At 47.5% G+C, this 17,691-nt stretch overlaps 1 protein-coding gene across 1 annotated transcript; it reads left to right on the top strand.

Moving 5' to 3' along the window:
- Nucleotides 1-2,923: 2,923 nt before the first annotated feature.
- Nucleotides 2,924-16,518, top strand: METTL11B (methyltransferase like 11B). The gene is made up of 4 exons (XM_036273585.1): nucleotides 2,924-3,130; nucleotides 10,904-11,079; nucleotides 15,259-15,508; nucleotides 16,247-16,518. Exons 1-4 carry the CDS (start codon nucleotides 2,977-2,979, stop codon nucleotides 16,516-16,518), a joined length of 852 nt encoding a protein of 283 aa, XP_036129478.1. The 5' UTR covers nucleotides 2,924-2,976.
- Nucleotides 16,519-17,691: the final 1,173 nt, after the last annotated feature.

The raw sequence follows: 17,691 nt of genomic DNA, 5'->3' as shown, positions 1-17,691 counted from the left end.
AACCCAAGACCCAGAGAGATGTAACATACTTCCAAGTATCACGTGATCTCACTTATTTGTGGAATCTAGTGAACAAAATGAACTGACGAACAAAACAGATCCAGAGACAGGGAAATAGGGCACAGACGGACAATCCTCAGAGGCAGGGGGGAGGGGCAGCGGGGGAGGGGTGTGTGAGGTATAAACCAAGTAGCTCATACGCATAGGTGCATGACCAATGGTGAAGGGGGGGGGGCAGAGCGTGGAGGGGGTCAGTAGGAATAAAAAAGGAGGGATATCTGTAATACTTTCCACAATAAAGATAAATCGAATAAATATTTTCAAGACCTATAACTCATCACCCACTCGTTTCCAAAGGTGGCAATGCTAAACCATAGCATTTCTCGAATACGTCGCGTGTGCCAGGCACTGTGCTGGCTTCCACAGAGCACATTTAATTCCCACGACAGTCACGAGGTGGGTACTCTTACCATCGTCTTCATATCACAGCAGAGGGAAGTGGGGCTCAGGGACTGCGACTCTGTCCGAGTGGCCCCGGGTGTGAGGGGTGGAAACCAGTTTCTCAGCCAGTTCTTTTACATCCCAGTTAAGAACCTTGATTCTTAACTCCAGGAAATGTTCTCGTTCGACGTTTCCTGTTCTGTGTGATATCATCTACATGATCTCCATCCCGATGAGAATGTCTTGAGTAAAAGTGAGGCAAGATGGTATCATATGTTAGGAAGACCAACTCCGTGCTGCTGGCACAGAAACCCAACTCAAGCAAGCATCCACAATAGCAGACCTGGACGATGTGCCCACTCTCCCAGGGACACTGGAGCTGGAGGAACACCGTGTACTGATTGACTCGGGACTGGACGATGCCCTCATCAATCAACCAACACTCTGGCAAGGGGGAAATGGATAGCTCGGATTGCGGTCTGAGGCACGGATGGAAACAACCGCCCCTCCCCCCAGTTAAATGGCTGCCCCTTGAGGTGGACGAGGGAAAACGGGAAAATAGAAGCAAAGGAACCTAAGTCAGAGTCAAGCCAATGGAATCCTGGCGCCCGGTCCGAGCAAAAGATTAATGCACCCGTTAGATTTAAAGAAAGATCATGGCTAGATTCCACATCTTAAAAACATTTTACTGATGATGTGTGAATTAGCGATGCTCTGCGGTGTTGTAACAAACTGTTTCAAAATTTAGCTGCATGAAAGAACAGACATTAACTTCTGCGGGTAGTGACCTGGGTGTGGCTTAGCTGGCTCAAGGTCTCTTACCGGGTTGGCTGGGGCAGGACCTTCTTCCAAGCTCACTCATGGTTGGCACAGAATTCAGTTCCTCCTGGGCTGTTGCACCAAAGGGCTTCTGTCCCTAGATATGGGGGCCTCTCTGCAGGGCAGTTCACAACAGGCAGGTGGCTTTCCTCGGAGCAAGTGAGCAAGAGACCAAAGAAGACGCCCACGACAGTCTTCTCGTGGCCTAATCTCGGAAGTGACATCCATCACTTCTGTCGTATTGTATTGTGTAGAAGGGAGGCAGTAGGTCTAGCTCACATTCAGGAAAGGAGATTACACAAAGGCATGAATATCAGGCAGGAGGTAGGGATCTCCAGGGGCTGTCTTAGAACTGTCTGCTATAATGTGTGCATTTGTGTGTACTGTGTGTGTGTGTGTCTGTTTGGGGACATGGGGTGCTCAGTGGTTGCACGGGGCATAGGGCCAATGGAATATTGAGTTCTTGTGGACTTTCTTGTTAGGAACGTTAAACGGGAAGTATGGTAGGCATTGTCCTTACGGGAAACCGATGGCATTCACAAATTGAGAATTTAAGTGGGTTTAATAAAGGGACTATTTACAAAGTGTGGGTGAGTATAGGGAAATTACAAGGAGCAGTGATTTCTCCGAGGTTTGCAACAGCCCAGTACCTCACTAACCCAAAGCCTGGAGCAGCGAGGTGGGAGCAGCTCCCGGAACCCGAAGAGAAGACGCCCAGACGGCCCAGACGGGAGCCAGGGCTTCCGCTGTCTGCGCAGTCAGCTCCGGCGTCCCCACGGGAAGGTTCAGGGGAATAATAGCTGACTCACTCCCCCCCAGGCTCCCGAAAGCACTACCCATTGGATGAACCCAACCAGAAGCCAGAGGGCCAGAGAGGCCACTGATGCGGTCAACACAGCTCAGCCTCTGGGGCACACAGTCCTGTGGAGAGACCGGGACAGACCTGGAAGGACAGTCGGAAGATACTCAGTCCGGGAACCAAATGAGCACTTAGGAGGAAGAGCACACCCACCGTAGGCAGAGCGGAAGGAGCCGGCTTCCCGACGCGGTGTTGTTTGGGGCAAGCGAGATGGAAGAGTTTGCTGACAGAAGGGCGTTTAACATCAGAACGGGCTTTCATATACTTATGTCTCTTGAAGACCCTTCAAAATGGGAAACACACATCCATCTTTGTGAGATGACTCGGGGACACTGGCCTGATGAAAGGGTGTGGGTGGCTCAGATGACGCTGAAGGGCCCTTGTAACTTGAGGATTCCGTGTTCCAGGAGGAGTGGATGGAAGTCAGGGAACGGGATCTCTCGCAAAATAGTCACGACTCTTTGAAATGGAAATGAGGCTACTGCGTGGAGGCATCAGTGAGGGCAAATCTTCAGGGCGCTGGAGGCTGTGGCTGCTGCCCTGTGAGGGGGCAGCTGAAGGAGGGAGACGTGCTGTTTCCCGGCTGAGGCAGGATCTCACTCCGCCGGTTTCCATCTTCACTTAGCACCTGCTGGCTTGGAGTGGTGTCGCCCAAGCAATCAGACGGGTGGAGGAGCCAAGAACCTGCCTCGGTGCCTGAGCCCCTCCCCCGGCCCCATGTGGCCTGTCCTGATATAGATGGGCAGGCCACTGGTGTAAAGTGACAGTCTCAAGTTCGTGTAGGAAGGGAGAGCAGATTCAAAGGAACAGCCAAGCGAGCTTCCTCTCTCTGTGGGAATAACAAGCCCCCCTTCTCCATGGCCCACCTGGGAGCCCACTTCGCCTTCAGATCCCGCTGGCAGAGGACCGATGATGAACTCTGTCGACATAGTATGTCCTTTGTCCTTCACAAAGCCATTCGCAATGACTTCTTTCAGAGCTATCTCTACCTGCTGGAGAAAACCCCCCTGGGTAAGTGAGTCAGGGCAGCTAGACCAGGAAGGAGCCCTGTCTGGAGGCGCTGCGTGAGGTTGTGGGGCTTCGGATAGAGCAGTTGGAACAAGGACACTTTTCAGACACAAAGAACCCGCAAAGATGTCAGTGGGCTCAGGCGTGTCAATGACATTCTTTGTGCAAAGCCCAGGAGCGGCCTGGCAAGTCAGGTCTCTGTTCTGGCATTTCCATGCCCCTGCGGGGGCACAGTGATTTTATTTTCCGGGTGTCGGTTAACTGACTACCAGGCTTACAGAAACTAATTTCTATTTTTAATATTTACGAGAACATAAAGGTGGGCAAGTTAGGTAGCTCAGTTTGCAAGTATTAATGCAGTAGTGTATCAACTGAACCCTAAATAGACGAGTTGCTGGAGTAACAGATCAATGTGTTCTTGGTGTGCATGTGCGTGCATGTGTGTGCGTGTGTGCATGTGCGTGCGTGCATGTGCGTGCGTGTGTGCACACATGTGCGTGTGTGCATGCATGTGCGTGTGCATGCTCACACACTCCACCTAATCCTCTCTGGCCTTTCTGAGTTTAAAAGGAGCAGATTTTAGTTTGGGCTTTGAATACTGAGGGAAACACTAGGGCAGCAGTGTGTCTCCATTTCTTATTTCCTTTAATTTTTAGGGAATTGGACAATAAGGCAATGAAACACTTACCTGGTTTCCACACTACTGTTCTTAGCCTCCGTGAAGTGGTCACTGCGGGGCTCTCTTAACAGCACTGAAAGGGAAATAACTTCCAATTAATGAGCAAAGTGTCTCCCTTTGATTTATTTCCCCCAGCGAAAGCAGGACCAGTATGCCGCAGCACAGGCTGTTTGCTTAGGCTGGCTGAGAGCCCCGCCAGGCACTTGGGGGCCATGGTGGCCAGACCTGAAAGGGGTCCCATAATTCCTTGTGTTGCGTTCAAGAAACAGCGTGCGAGCAGCCTGCCAACGTCTCTTTGCATACACCCATTTCTGAGGGGACCTTCTAGACATGCAAATACTTCCAGGTCTGTTTATATACATTTCTTATAAAAAATTTCTCATCGACTCTCACCTCCATCTTCTTTTTTTCCAACGAGAAAAAGAAAATCCAGGGATGGACGAGAGCTCATCCAGATACCAAAGGCCAGGGCTCTTTCTGGTAGACCACACTGTCTATAAATAATTCTCTTAGGACGTCAATTGCAATCACTAACAAGGGGCAGACGGCTAGTAAGTTTTCAAAATAATTATTAGAGAGAAAAGGAACTCACCTCTGAAGTTGAAGATGAATTGAAAAGTGAGAAGAAAACAGTCTTTTCTGAAACCCAGATGAAAATTATTTGGGACCAGCAGAGTATGATTTACATTTGGCTTCCATCTTTTTTTTTTCCTACCTAGAATAGTCATATTGATCTTATCTATTTTTCTCCGTTGTGAATGTGCTGATGGTTTATCGGTGACTTCCAAACTTAAACAAACAAACAAACAAACAAACAAACAAACAAACAAACAAAAAGACACCCACTAAAACCCATTACTATTAAAATCAAATCTTTTGACAGTCTTCTGAGGAAGCCCAAGGTAAAACACAGGGAAACATGAAATCTCTCTGCTTCCTGGCTCTGCCCTCCTCGCCTCACCCCTGGCTCTGGGGGCACTCTGGAGCACCCACAGGGGTCCACAAATGCAGGGGAGAACCATCAGTGGATTCTAAGCCAACGGTGCCTCCATTTGACTTAGCTGTTTTCCATAAATGGGTCCTGCTTATCTTCTCGGATCCTGTGATTCAGCCCAGACAGTTTCCCCGGAGACTAATAGAGCTAGCCCCATCCAAAGTATCTCTTGGATGTTCATAGTGGAGGGCTATTTTACTCAGTATGGACCTGGCTAGCCTGCAATGACAAATTAATCCTGAAATCTCCAAGGCCGAATGTAGAAAGGTTAATTTTCACTTTTGCTACATCATTCCAACATGCATTATTAGGGGGCAGGGGCTATGTTCCACACAGGCATGCAGGGATTCAGGATGATAAAGGCTCCTCCATCCAAAACATCACTTGTCACCATGGCAAGGGAAGACAGGAGCCAAATTTGCTGACCAGCCCTTAAAAGAGTTTGTCCCAGAAAGACATACAGTGCATCTGTTTAGAGACTATTGCCCAGGACTAGTCACATGCCCTTGCCTAACAGCGAGGGTGCTGGGAGATGAGGGGGCCGGTGCATATTTGGTCTCTAGTAAATGTTTCTGCCACAGGGAAAGTCACTGCTTCTTAGAGAAAGAAACACCAGACATTTCTTCTTTTGAATTAGTTCATTATATTCAGTGCAAGAGACATTTATGGAACTCCGAGGGTTCTGTGTACTGGAGAAGATTCAAACATTAATAAGACAGTCTCTGTTCTTCAGGATTTTATCATCTGGGAATCGAGGTAAATCTACAAATGACTTTTTGTTAACCCTCAGACGCTTTCGATGGAGGGTGCAGGGAAGGCAGGCTCCCAGCTCTGTGAAAACTCAGATTTTTTTGCAGCTTTTTCTTTTCTCGTGGCAGAAGCTGGAGTACCTGTAAAGAGCCAACTCTGTAAGCTCTTGGTGGTGCAGAAAGGAAGCAGCACCTGTCTCATCTGCCGGCATGACTTGTACCCAATCAGAAGGTCTCGCAAACCCTGAGGAACTTGCTCGACCCTTGGTTTTTGCCCCAGAAGATGATAACGTACATCAACGGAAAGCAGTTCCATGAGCCAGTTCCCCTGGGGGACTCTAGGTGTCACGAGAGCAGAGACTCATCTATTTTGTCCTCTTCTATATCTACGCATTTACCGTTTCCCATGGGTCCTGGCACACAGAAAGACCTCGACCAATTTCCGTGAAGCAAATTAAATGGCCCTTACTAATAATGAAGTGCAGGTCATCACAGTCCTGAGTTCAAATTCAGACAAGGCTGTTGGTAGAGCAGTCACCTCTGCGAGTTACTGAAGTCTCTGAGCCTCATTTTCCTCCAACCTGCAGGGCTGTCAGAAGGATCAAATGCAACGAATTCTATGAGTGAGAGTAGTCAATACTCGATTCGTGTCCGTTTTCTTCTTTTCCTTCCTCAGAGCCGGGCCTCTGAGAACAGGCAGGACCATGGACGACACGCTGACTTCACTGGAGGGAGTTTCAGGCGGCAGGGATTTAAGCTTTTCCTCTTGGAAATAAAACTCGGCCCGCGGACGTGCCCCCTCCACTGGGGCGCCTCAGAGTTGGCTTCCCCTCCTTTGGAGGATTCCAAGGCTCCGGAGAAGTGAAAATAAAGCCCTTCTTTTAAAAGGTTGGGGAGCCTGTACTGCAGGGTCTGCACAGAGAGCTTGTTGTGTGGGGTGATTATGGGAAGAGTGGTGGGTAGCCAGACTCGTGGGCTCCTTCTTTATTTCCTTCCTCCTTCCAATGGCCTGCGATGGGCAGCTGGTCGCACACCGTGCAGCGGGGACATTGAAATAACCCTGGCTGGAGTCTCCGATGGAAGACCTAGCTACAGCCCTGAATAAAACAGGTCTTCAGAGAGACGTGGGAACAAGCCTGGTTCTGTGCTCAGTGTTCGCTCTGAGCTCAGTGAATACTCACAACACCCCCGTTAGAAACACTGCAGTCCTACGAGGACAAGCACTCGATGTATTTCTCCACCAGAGCGCCATGGGCGGATGACCGATGACCTTATCTGAGTCGACCTGCGCCATCGCAGGAGCTATCGGGAGGGGAGAACCTGGGGCTGGCCATGACACCTCATATATCTTTTTAGTGAAATGCTCCTGTCAATTAGGTGAAAATGAGAACTCAAGCCCATAACCATAAAAACTTACCTATTGAGTCTGACCCCTGCTGAGGTTGGCATTCACTTGTGGTCTAAATGTTGCTGGCATAATGGACCATTCCCATTTCCAGATTAAGGGTTTTAATAGACTCCACCAACTAGTTGACTTAAGCAGGTGATGACGAGTGTGGCTGGTCCGTTGCGTTGTTTGGATCCAGGAGATCTCTGAGCTGTGGCTTGCCTGTGATCCAAGGAGCATTCGACTCTGGGAAGACTCTACGAACTGGGATTTCCTAGCCTGGCTTTCTGGGGCAGGCCGAGGGATTTGGAACAGGCATGTTCCTGAGATGGTGACGCTTGGTTTTTGTCACCCCTGTTGAATTTGTAAGCATTTATTGAGCCACCTGCTGTTCGCGTTACACTTTACCACGTGCTAGGGAGGCGGATTGGTTAGGTCAGTGGTTCCCAATGTGTTTGAACACAAGGCCTCTCCTTTTCATGTTGCATTTTCTCAATCAGTAGCTAATGTGTGTATACAATGGCAAAAATCATCTGTTTATGAATACTTTTAACAGATTTGTACTTGGAAAATAACAATCTATGTACAATAATTAATATATGTGGGAGAGAAATAATATTTTTAGTCTCTAGAAAATGATGTGCATGGGAACCAAGTCTTATATCCTTCTCAGCAAATTTATGATCATTCAAGAGCCCAAACATTGGCTCCAAAGTCTTCAAGTTGGAAAAGACCGATGTAACCCCACAGACGGGGCACATTACAATGGAACACTGCGATATCAGGGTTTAGTGGATTTTTAACTTTTAGAATCAAAATTTGGGACGACGTAATTGTTGTTCAATTCAGAGCCAAGCCGTGCGCTAGTCCCATATTACAATCTTGGTGTTACCTGGGGAAAGATGTTCCTAGTTAAGGTTAAATAGATTCTCTTTTCTTATATTCCCTCCACTCAAAATTATGTCATATTTTGGTTTGCTTCATATCCTGAGCAGAACGTTTTTGTACTGTTGCATATTTGCTTGGAGCTTTCAACTGTCTTTTATTTTTGGTGGATGAGACTAAAAATATATCTTCCTTAGGATATGCTAGTGTCTCCGTTCTTCTTACCTACTCTGCCTATTGTTCAGAATCTGGTTTGTTTTCCTTCTTGAAGATAATGTTTCTAAATTGAAGATATCTTGAAGATATTGTTTTCTGTTGTAGTAGAAACTGGTTTCTTTCTAGATCTGATAAATATCTGTGATTTGGAGATTTCTTTTCATTGGACTCCTGGGGTAATTCCCTCATCTTTTATCACATATCTTCTCTTGATTTTCAACCCTCATTGGGCTGAAATACAGCTTCAAGGAACTGAGCTGAGGAATGAATCCATAGGAGGTAAATAGTCTTTCACATTTGACCGGAGATTAAATTTTAGCTTCAAAATAATTTTTCCTCAGAATAGTAATGACACTGTGCCATTGTTTTCCACTGTTTCTGATGATATTTGTATTATAAACCTGACTCTCTAGTTCTTTGAATGTAGGGTTGTCAGATAAATAAGTTACCAGCTAAATTTGATTTTAAGGTAATCAACAAATAAGTTTTAAGTATAAGTATGCCCCATGAGATGTGTGATGTTTTGAGCATACTTATACTAATACATTATTGACGGCTTCTCTGAAATTCAAAATTAATTTTATGGGCTGTAGTTTTACTTGCTAAATCTGGCGTCCCTACTCTAAGTCAAACACCATTTCCCCTTTCAGATGTCTTTAGAATCTTCTCATTATTCTTTCTGGCTTGAAATTTCCTACGGATATATACAAACATGGCTTTTCCTTAATTCTTATTATTTTTAATCCTTGCCACTCAGTATTTGTTGGATCTTACCATCTCTTTCAGCTCTGTGAAATTTTCTTACATTATTTCTTGAATAATTTTCTTCCTCCGTTTTTTACATTTTTCAGAATCCTGGCCAGCTTGAGGTTGGGCCTCCTGGATTAAGTCTTTAGAGCTCTAATCTTTTTACATCTGTTTTCTGTATCTTTCTTTGCGTTTATGTCCTGATAAATGCACTTAGTATTGTATTCCAAAGTTTTTGGTAACCAGAACTTTAATTTCTAAGGAGGCTCTGTTATTCTCCGAATTATCATTTTCTTGGCATGTTGTCTTGGATCCGTGGATGTACCAGTTCTCTTCTCTCTCCAAGGCTATGCAAGTTTTTTGTTTAGCTTTGGTTTAAATTCTCATCATGTCTTGAATTATTTCCATTGCCCTGGGCTCGGTTCTGCCCTTGTCTCTCAGGCTGTCATTTTATCCCCGTCTGTGTGGAGATCGCGGTTCACCCACCGTTAGGAGTTAAGGACAGGGCCAGTGGTTCTAGGTAATGGAGACGGTATTCTCTGTTACCCACGTCTCCTCTGAATGGACAGGATGATAAGAAACTTTCTACATCCAGGCAGGTCTTACCTGACTTGATGAGTGTGAGCAGGTGCGGTGCTCAGCGTCCTCTACGTGCCGACATGAGTGGAGCTAGGAACGCAACACTAACTGGTCTAGTTATCTCAAGGCAATTGATTTAATCTTTGTAGGGAAGAGACCTATCCCTCTCCCCACCCCAGGATCGCAGCTGTGGTGCGGGTGCCTTGGGCAGGGTGCACCTGCCTCCTCGCTGGTTGGTGTGTAGACAGATGTTTTATTGATTCTTACTTCCTTTTGCAACTATCCTGGCTGTTCTTCAGCTTTGTTCCATGTGCTCTTTGTCTCCCAGTAATTTGTTGAAATTATGAGTCCATTGTGGTCCCCTCTCCTTTTCTGCACTGTTATGGGTGGTTTATTAAAACTGTTCTCGGGGAGTATTGGGAAGGAAGGGAGACAGATGTACGCATTCAGCCTACAGTGTTGAACCAGAGGTTCCTCCCTTGTATCCAGTTTCTATCATTTCCTCCTGAATGTGCTCCAATGAAAATATTTTATATCTGCAAGGATGCATTTAGACTTACACAACACACTTAAATGCATACTCATTTACCCTTAAGAAGTCGAAACACATGTTTGTTCCTAAAAATAAATGTCTTAAAATATCTCATATGGTTTCTGAAACAATGAAATGACATAGTGTATCCTAATAGAATGTTTCTGGCCCACTATCTGGTCCAGAATAGTTGTTCAATAAATATCATAACCCTTTTCATGATTTTCTTTTCAGAAGAGAGAGCTCAAGCATGTTTTCTACAATGTTGGTACAAAGAGGTATTTGGGTATGAGTTGCCTGAAAAAGAGATGAAAAAATAGCTACCTCTAATCTACTTTGTGATTAGAAGGAAGGATTCATAATTAGATTCTGATAAAACATTGGGAGCTCAAAGAAAAAACTAAACTCACTGTGAAACTTGTGACATTTATATTCTGCTGTAGCAAACATTATTGAACTTCTTTAGTACAGTGATAAGCTATAGTTTTATCAAACCATAGGGTATTAAATTATGAAAGAAATGGCACTTGATTATGATTTACACATAGAGACCAGAATTTCAGAGGGGTTAAGAAATTTCCCAGCCCTGGCCGGTTTGGCTCAGCGGTTAGAATGTCGGCCTGCGGTCCGGAGAGACCCGGGTTCGGTTCCCGCTAAGGGCATGTACCTCGGTTGCAGTTTGTCCCCGGCCCTGGTTGGTCGTGCGGGTGGCAGCCACTCGATGTGTCCCTTTCACATCGATGTTTATCTCTCTCTCTCTTCCTCCTGCTCTATCTGAACAAAGAATGAAAAAGTGTCCTCGGGTGAGGATAAAAAAAAAAAAAAAAAAAAAGAAATTTCCCCAAGGCTAAAAACAAGTACGTCATGGAGCCAAACTCAGACCCAGGGCTTCTGACTTCAGTTCCACCAGAGAACAATCTACAGGCTTCTAGGAGGAAATCAGTGTGCGATAAGATTGAGTGTGTTCTGTCATATAAACATTAATAAATATTACTATTTTATTTGCAGTGAAATTGTATGTTTTAACCAGTCAAGTCATCAATGGTGAGATGCAGTTCTATGCCAGAGCTAAACTTTTCTACCAAGAAGTGCCCGCTACAGAAGAGGGGATGATGGGAAATTTCATTGAACTGTCCAAGCCAGATATCCAGGCCTCTCGGGACTTTCTTAGGAAATTTGTTGGGGTGAGTCATACAACTACAGCTTGATGAGGAGGCAAAGTTCTTGCAAACCTTGATCTCACCTGCTTCTGTGTGATGACTTGTCCTATGAAAACTGTATGGTGCAGCTAGGAGGATGGCCTGAAAACTTGCTTTGCGATGTTCAGAAAGGCTGGTGACATCGAACCGATGGCTTGTCCCACTTGGTATTTCACCCTCCGAAGGCCACCCAATCGCTCATGCTTCAGGCGAGGGGGAACTAGCACAAATATTACAATTGGGTGGTTAAGAAGACATCTCCTTTAGTGTCTCACAGATAAACAGTTTACAGCCAGATGATTGATGAGAAATCATGCCATTTGGGATTTTGGGGTGACTGATCGACTCCTTCTCATAAAAATGTGATGTGGTCATAAGGGAATGCGTGCATGGGTCTGGTATAAAAACGGTAAGCACAACAGAACCTCTTTATATTATTTCATACAGATTTCAGACAATGTCTTGAAAGGATGTGATCCCTTTGCAGTCCGGTGTTGGGTGAAACTCCACTTCCTACCTCCACGTCCTATGGAGACAGTGAAGAGTAGGGGCCAAAATCTTGGGCTGTAGAGTCATTGTGGTTTTGCTTTTTGTTTTTTTTTTCATTGTATAAGCAACCTTGGTGTCATGACTTAAATGCTCCAGCCCTCAGTTTTCTTGCCTCTGACTAGGGCGTAACCACAGAACCTGCCTCAGTGGACACGTGATGGTCAAACGGGATCCTGCTTGCCTAGTGCTCACTTTAGTGCACTTAACTGTCCCCCAACAAATCTAATTTACTGCTTCTATTCATAATAGCAGGCTTTCCCAGAACACATTCCTGATATTCTAAGCAGCTTCGTGTAGTTGTTCGAACAATGAAGCTGTCGTCAGTCCTGCAGGCTCCGTAGAGTCCTGACAGGCAAGCAAGTTTTGTGCCAATTCATTCCGAAGCTGTTTGTTTGACATTTGGAGCCAATTTCGTTCTGATAAAGGAAACATTGTGAATATTGCAAATATTTGGGGTTAGGTTGTCAGCCTATTTAGAAGCACATTATTAGGACTATCCGTAGTGCTGAGGTAAGGTTTACTTCCTGGCCAATCTCCCGGGAGCCCCGAGGGCCCGAGGAGAGAAATAGGATCAGGATACAACGCCCACTGGGGCCAAAGTGTCTGGACCTCAGCTGCAGCCGTAAGGACGGCAGAGCGGGGGGTGCTGGCCAAGGCTGTTCCCAGGCCAGGTTAACCGGCGGTATTTCTAAATCGGTGTCCCTGACTGATTTCACTCAGAGCTTTTGCTGAGATGCTCAGTCGCTCTGCTAAGCCCATCAGAAGCATCTCTCGTTTACTCTTCACCACGATTCTGGGAGGCAAGTACTATTATCATCTTTGTCTTTACAGTTGTGGAAACTGAGGCTCAGAGAGGTTAAGGGTCCATGTTACATCGCTAGTGAGAGACAGAGCTGGAACGAAACCCAGACAGGTCTGCCCGACACCAAACTCCCTGCTCTTAACCAGGATGTATTTTTTTCCATTTGTCTCATGAAGTAAAGAAGTCCCTGCTTTTAAAAATGTCTCTGTTGTTGCTGATGGACCGCAGACCTCAGCTCTCCTCCAGCCTGGCGGCCAGCAGTGCCTCCTCTCGCCGGGTGGCGAGGCTGACTTTGATCCCCGTGCATTTTGGAGGCTTAGTTAGTAATCCGCTGTCCTCGCACTCCGTGTGGAATGCCAAGCTGACCACAGGGATGCTGGTCAGACAGGGCCCGTCCCCACGCCCACGGCCCGGGGAAGGAAACGGCTCAGCCTTGCATATTTATGTTGGAGAACAGCGAGCGGCTCTTCTCAAACAAAGACCAGGAGTCCCTCGCAGCGGACAAGGCTCGTTGGGAAGCTGGGACCTCTAAGTACAAACACAGTCTCTTTTAAAGAATGATATTTTGGTACTTTGACCTTAATAATCTGCTAAATGAGTGTCCAGGTCAAGAGACAAGAGGGGAGGAAATGTGAGGATCTGACATGATTTATTCTTGTGTCAACCGGGACGAGGCAGATCGTCCCAATTCAAAGTCTGGCTTCCCGTTCAACACTAGTGACATGGGGCGGTGGGAAACGGCGTTCAAACTTGCTGCAAATGTGCTAACTTTAGCAAATAAATGATATCAAGATGATGTCCATGACATGGCTGAACTGGACTCACACAGCTCCTGCTCAGATTGACGTTCTGCATGAACTGTGTGGCAGTATAAATCGAAGTTCCCTCGCCTCCAGACTGGGGAGCGATCGTCATCTTGCGGAATTGTTTCGATTGTGCTAGTTTTCATGGATGCAACGAGCCTGCTACTCCGAGCATTCCGTAAATCCCGGGTATCGGCATTCTGTTTGGAAAGTAGCTGCAGCTGCTTCATTTTCTGCCTCACTGCACCTTTCTGTAAATTTTTTTTTTTTTTTATCCTCACCCGAGGACATTTTTCCGTTTTTTGTTCAGATAGAGTGGGAGGGAGAGAGAAAGAGAGACAGAGAAACATCAACGTGAAAGGGACACATTGAGTGGCTGCCACCCGCACGACCAACCAGGGCCGGGGACAAACTGCAACCGAGGTACGTGCCCTTAGCGGGAACCGAACCCGGGTCTCTCTGGACCGCAGGCCGACGCTCTATCCGCTGAGCCAAACCGGCCAGGGCTCACTGCACCTTTCTTGAAAGGAGGAAGGCCTTCTGGGTGGACTGAGAAGCACCTTTCTGACCTTTCCTTCTGCTCAAGCTTCACCTTTTGATCCTTAGCCAAATGTTTTATTTTTTTAAATAAGTTTTCACTGATTTTTCTTTTTTAGAGAGAGAGGAAGGGAGAGGGAGAAAGAGAGATAGAAACATTGATGAGAAGGAAACATTGATTGGCTGCCTCCTGCATGCCCCCTACTTGGGATCGAGCCCAAAAACTGGGCATGTGCCCTGACCAGCAATCCAACCAGCGACCTCTTGGCGCATGGGTCAACGCTCCACCCCTGAGCCATACCAGCCGGGCCAAATTTTGTTTTATCTTTGATTTTTAAAAAAGCCTTCGTTCCCGAGAAATCAAGAGTGGGCTTTCTCCTTCAGATCTTCATTGGCAGCTTCAAATATCTTTTACTGAAATTTCTGGCACAAAACCTACTCAACGGCCATCCCAGTTTTGACCTAATAAATCAGACCAGCTGAGCCTTGGCGAAATGGAGAGGTGTGCACAGACATCTCACAGATTCAGCTGGCCATGTGTATGTACATGACCAGGTATATGTATATGACCATTTGTATACATTACTGCACAGAAGCAAGTTTGAGAAAGTTTACACTGGTTGATTCCCTACCTTTGCCATCTCTCTCCCCATCCTTCACCCTCATTCATTTAATGCACAGTCATACTTAAAAAGCACGTAAGGGGTTTTGTGCCCAGTGACTCCTGTGGTTTCTGGTACAAAAGCAGCAAACAGTACAAACGGCAGGAGAAGACACAGCAGACGTTGCTACCACCACCTGTTACCCGCCGGCTCGTGTGTGTGGCACTGAGGCCGGGCCTGGAGTGACATCCTGGTCTGACCATGAGACTGAGCTCAGCTCAGGTTCTCAAAATTTCCAACCTACCAAAAGAACAGATCCTTCAAAGTCCCCCAAACCAGTTTTGAAAACAACGAAAATCTCAATTACACTAATATGGATCGAAACGTGTTCATTGAACAAATTTTTAAGGTACTTTCAAACCTCAGAAGGGCTCTCCCAGCTTCGCCTTCTAAATCAAGTAAGAAGCTACAGTGTAGGCCCACTTAGCTGTGGTTTGACCCAGAATGACAGGTAACAAAGCTCTATTTTCATAGGGCTTTTCAATGACCCATTTCTTAGAGAAAATTACCAAGTTTTTAAACCTGAGACATGATTTTCTAAAATCCTATTTTGAAAAATTTTTAAAGACCTACAGTCAGGTAAAATGAAGCAAGCAAAACTAGAGACGTTTGGGTGTTTTTTGGAAGAGGTAACTGGATGTTCTATAATCTGATTGAAGTAGTAGGTGTGCGCCTGTACACATCTGTCCAAACTCGTTGAATGACGCTCTTAAAACAGTGCATCTTATTTTATGAGACTGACCTACATAAAGGTGACGTGAGGTAACTGGAGTGTCCAAGGCTCAGAGTGGGTGTCCGTACCTTTGTGCAGGGGCCCGGGAGAGCTGGCACGGACTGTGCCCTGGACTGCGGCTCTGGGATCGGAAGGGTCAGCAAGCATGTCTTGTTGCCAGTTTTCAACAGCGTGGAGCTGGTGGACATGATGGACTCGTTCCTCCTCGAAGCCCAGCACTACCTGCAGGCCAAGGGAGACCAGGTGAAAAGCTATCACTGCTGCAGTCTGCAGAAATTCACACCCCCGCTGGGGAGATACGATGTCATCTGGATTCAGTGGGTCTCCGGTTAGTCCTGCATGGCCTCGCACCTGCCCTTCTCCCCTCCCCACAAAGAGAAGACGGCACTGGGGCTCATTTGAGGGTCAGCAGAGAGGGAACAAGGGCACAAAGGGAGATCTAGCTGCAGTTGTGCCTGGAGCAGTCAGCTGGCCGTAGTATCAGGAGAAACCTTGAAAAGCTCTGGCCTTTCTGATCTCTCCCCTAATGTCCTCTGGAGAAGCCGACAGTCTCCATCCTTAGGGGTGGAGTGCCTCTGGACCGAGCTAAATCCTAGAGGAAATCTGAATACTTGAAATACACTAGAAAGTGGGGCCAAAAAAAGTTTATTCCCATTTACTGGCAAAACCAGACTTTCTTAGATTTAAATCCCCAGGAAATGAGACAACAGTGAATTAGATTTTGGGGTGTGTGTGTGTGTGTGTGTGTTGAAGACACAGATGAATGGCAGAGTTGGACTGTAGGAGGGACATGGACAGGACCCACGGGAAGGGCAATAGTTTATCTCATTCCTGTGAGGTAGATAGACCAGGCAGTATACTATCTGTTTTACAGACAGGGCACCAAGCCCCCTCAACGAAGATAACTGTCCTTTTATGTAAATTCTCAAAGCCTTCTGCAATGAAAACAACCCAGGCTGGTAAAAATCCACGACTGAGTAAACACGTGGTCTCCCGGTTCTTTCCTACTCGCCTTCTTTCCCACCCACTGTTCCCCGTTTGCCCATCCCCTTGGCCTCCTCTGCAGGGTACCTGACCGATAAAGACCTCCTTGCATTTCTGCGCCGGTGCCGAGAGGGCCTGAGAGAGCACGGCGTCATCATCCTGAAGGACAACGTGGCTCGGGAGGGCTGCACGCTGGACCTCTCTGACAGCAGCGTGACCCGGGACCTGCGCATCCTGCACAGCCTGGTGCGGAAGAGCGGGCTGGCGGTGCTGGGCCAGGAGCCGCAGGGCGGCTTCCCAGCGCAGTGCGTGCCGGTGTGGATGCTCGCGCTGCACCGCCGCGGGCGCTCCTGACCATGGTGGGCACGGGGCTGCACAGTGCTGCTCGGGACAGCACCTTGGAGCTCAGGGAGGGTGGAGAGCAGGGGTGCATGATGTCTAGAGTTCATGGAGGGTGGAGAGCAGGGGTGCATGATGTCTAGAGTTCATGGAGGGTGGAGAGCAGGGGTGCGTGATGTCTGGAGCTCATGGAGGGTGGAGAGCAGGGGTGCATGATGTCTAGAGTTCATGGAGGGTGGAGAGCAGGGGTGCGTGATGTCTGGAGCTCACGGAGGGTGGAGAGCAGGGGTGCATGATGTGTGGAGCTCATGGAGGGTGGAGAGCAGGGGTGCATGATGCCTGGAGCTCAGGGAGGGTGGAGAGCAGGGGTGCCATGATGCCTGGAGGTCATGGAGGGTGGAGAGCAGGGGTGCATGATGCCTGGAGCTCATGGAGGATGGAGAGCAGGGGTGCATGATGTCTGGAGCTCATGGAGGGTGGAGAGCAGGGGTGCCATGATGTCTGGAGCTCATGGAGGGTGGAGAGCAGGGGTGCCATGATGCCTGGAGCTCATGGAGGGTGGAGAGCAGGGGTGCATGATGCCTGGAGCTCATGGAGGGTGGAGAGCAGGGGTGCATGATGTCTGGAGCTCATGGAGGGTGGAGAGCAGGGGTGCATGATGTCAGGAGCTCATGGAGGGTGAAGAGCAGGGGTGCATGATGCCTGGAGCTCATGGAGGGTGGAGAGCAGGGGTGCATGATGTCTGGAGCTCATGGAGGGTGGGGAGCAGGGGTGCCGTGATGTCTGGAATGACTGGTGGTTTCGTAGGCACAGTTCCCACTAACCACAGAAGTACATGGAAACATTCTGGATTTTCTGAAAGACAGGTGGAGCGAAACCTCAGAAACAATGATTGCACCCAATGATTGAATCGAAATCGGGAAGGGAGCCCCGTTCACAAAATGCTGCCCCAGTCCCTGAAGACCCGCATCATGGAGGACAGAGCAAGGTCTGGACCCTCTCTCTCTGCCCTCCTGCGGGGTACCCAACACTTCCTTTCTGCTGGGGACAGCTCCTTCTCTCAGACGAAATCTCCCCTCATTACGAGGGGCAGTCAAAATTATCTTACGACAACAAGCCCACTACTTAATTTCATCTTCAGTCTTTCTCTCGACAGAAGAAGTATATGGTTTCACTTTCTGTGTGGGG

This window comes from Molossus molossus, unplaced genomic scaffold (genome assembly GCF_014108415.1).
Source record: "Molossus molossus isolate mMolMol1 unplaced genomic scaffold, mMolMol1.p scaffold_m16_p_20, whole genome shotgun sequence".
NCBI classification, from domain to species: domain Eukaryota; kingdom Metazoa; phylum Chordata; class Mammalia; order Chiroptera; family Molossidae; genus Molossus; species Molossus molossus.
The sequence above is the reverse complement of the archived record's forward strand: the minus strand, read 5'-3'. Positions and strand labels throughout refer to the sequence as shown.

Coding starts and splice junctions, on each gene's coding strand:
- METTL11B (XM_036273585.1), top strand. CDS start 2,977: ATGGCCCACCTGGGAGCCCACTTCGCCTTCAGATCCCGCTGGCAGAGG. Junction 11,080..15,258: donor TTCTTAGGAAATTTGTTGGG/GTGAGTCATACA, acceptor ACCTTTGTGCAG/GGGCCCGGGAGAGCTGGCAC. Junction 15,509..16,246: donor CTGGATTCAGTGGGTCTCCG/GTTAGTCCTGCA, acceptor CCTCCTCTGCAG/GGTACCTGACCGATAAAGAC.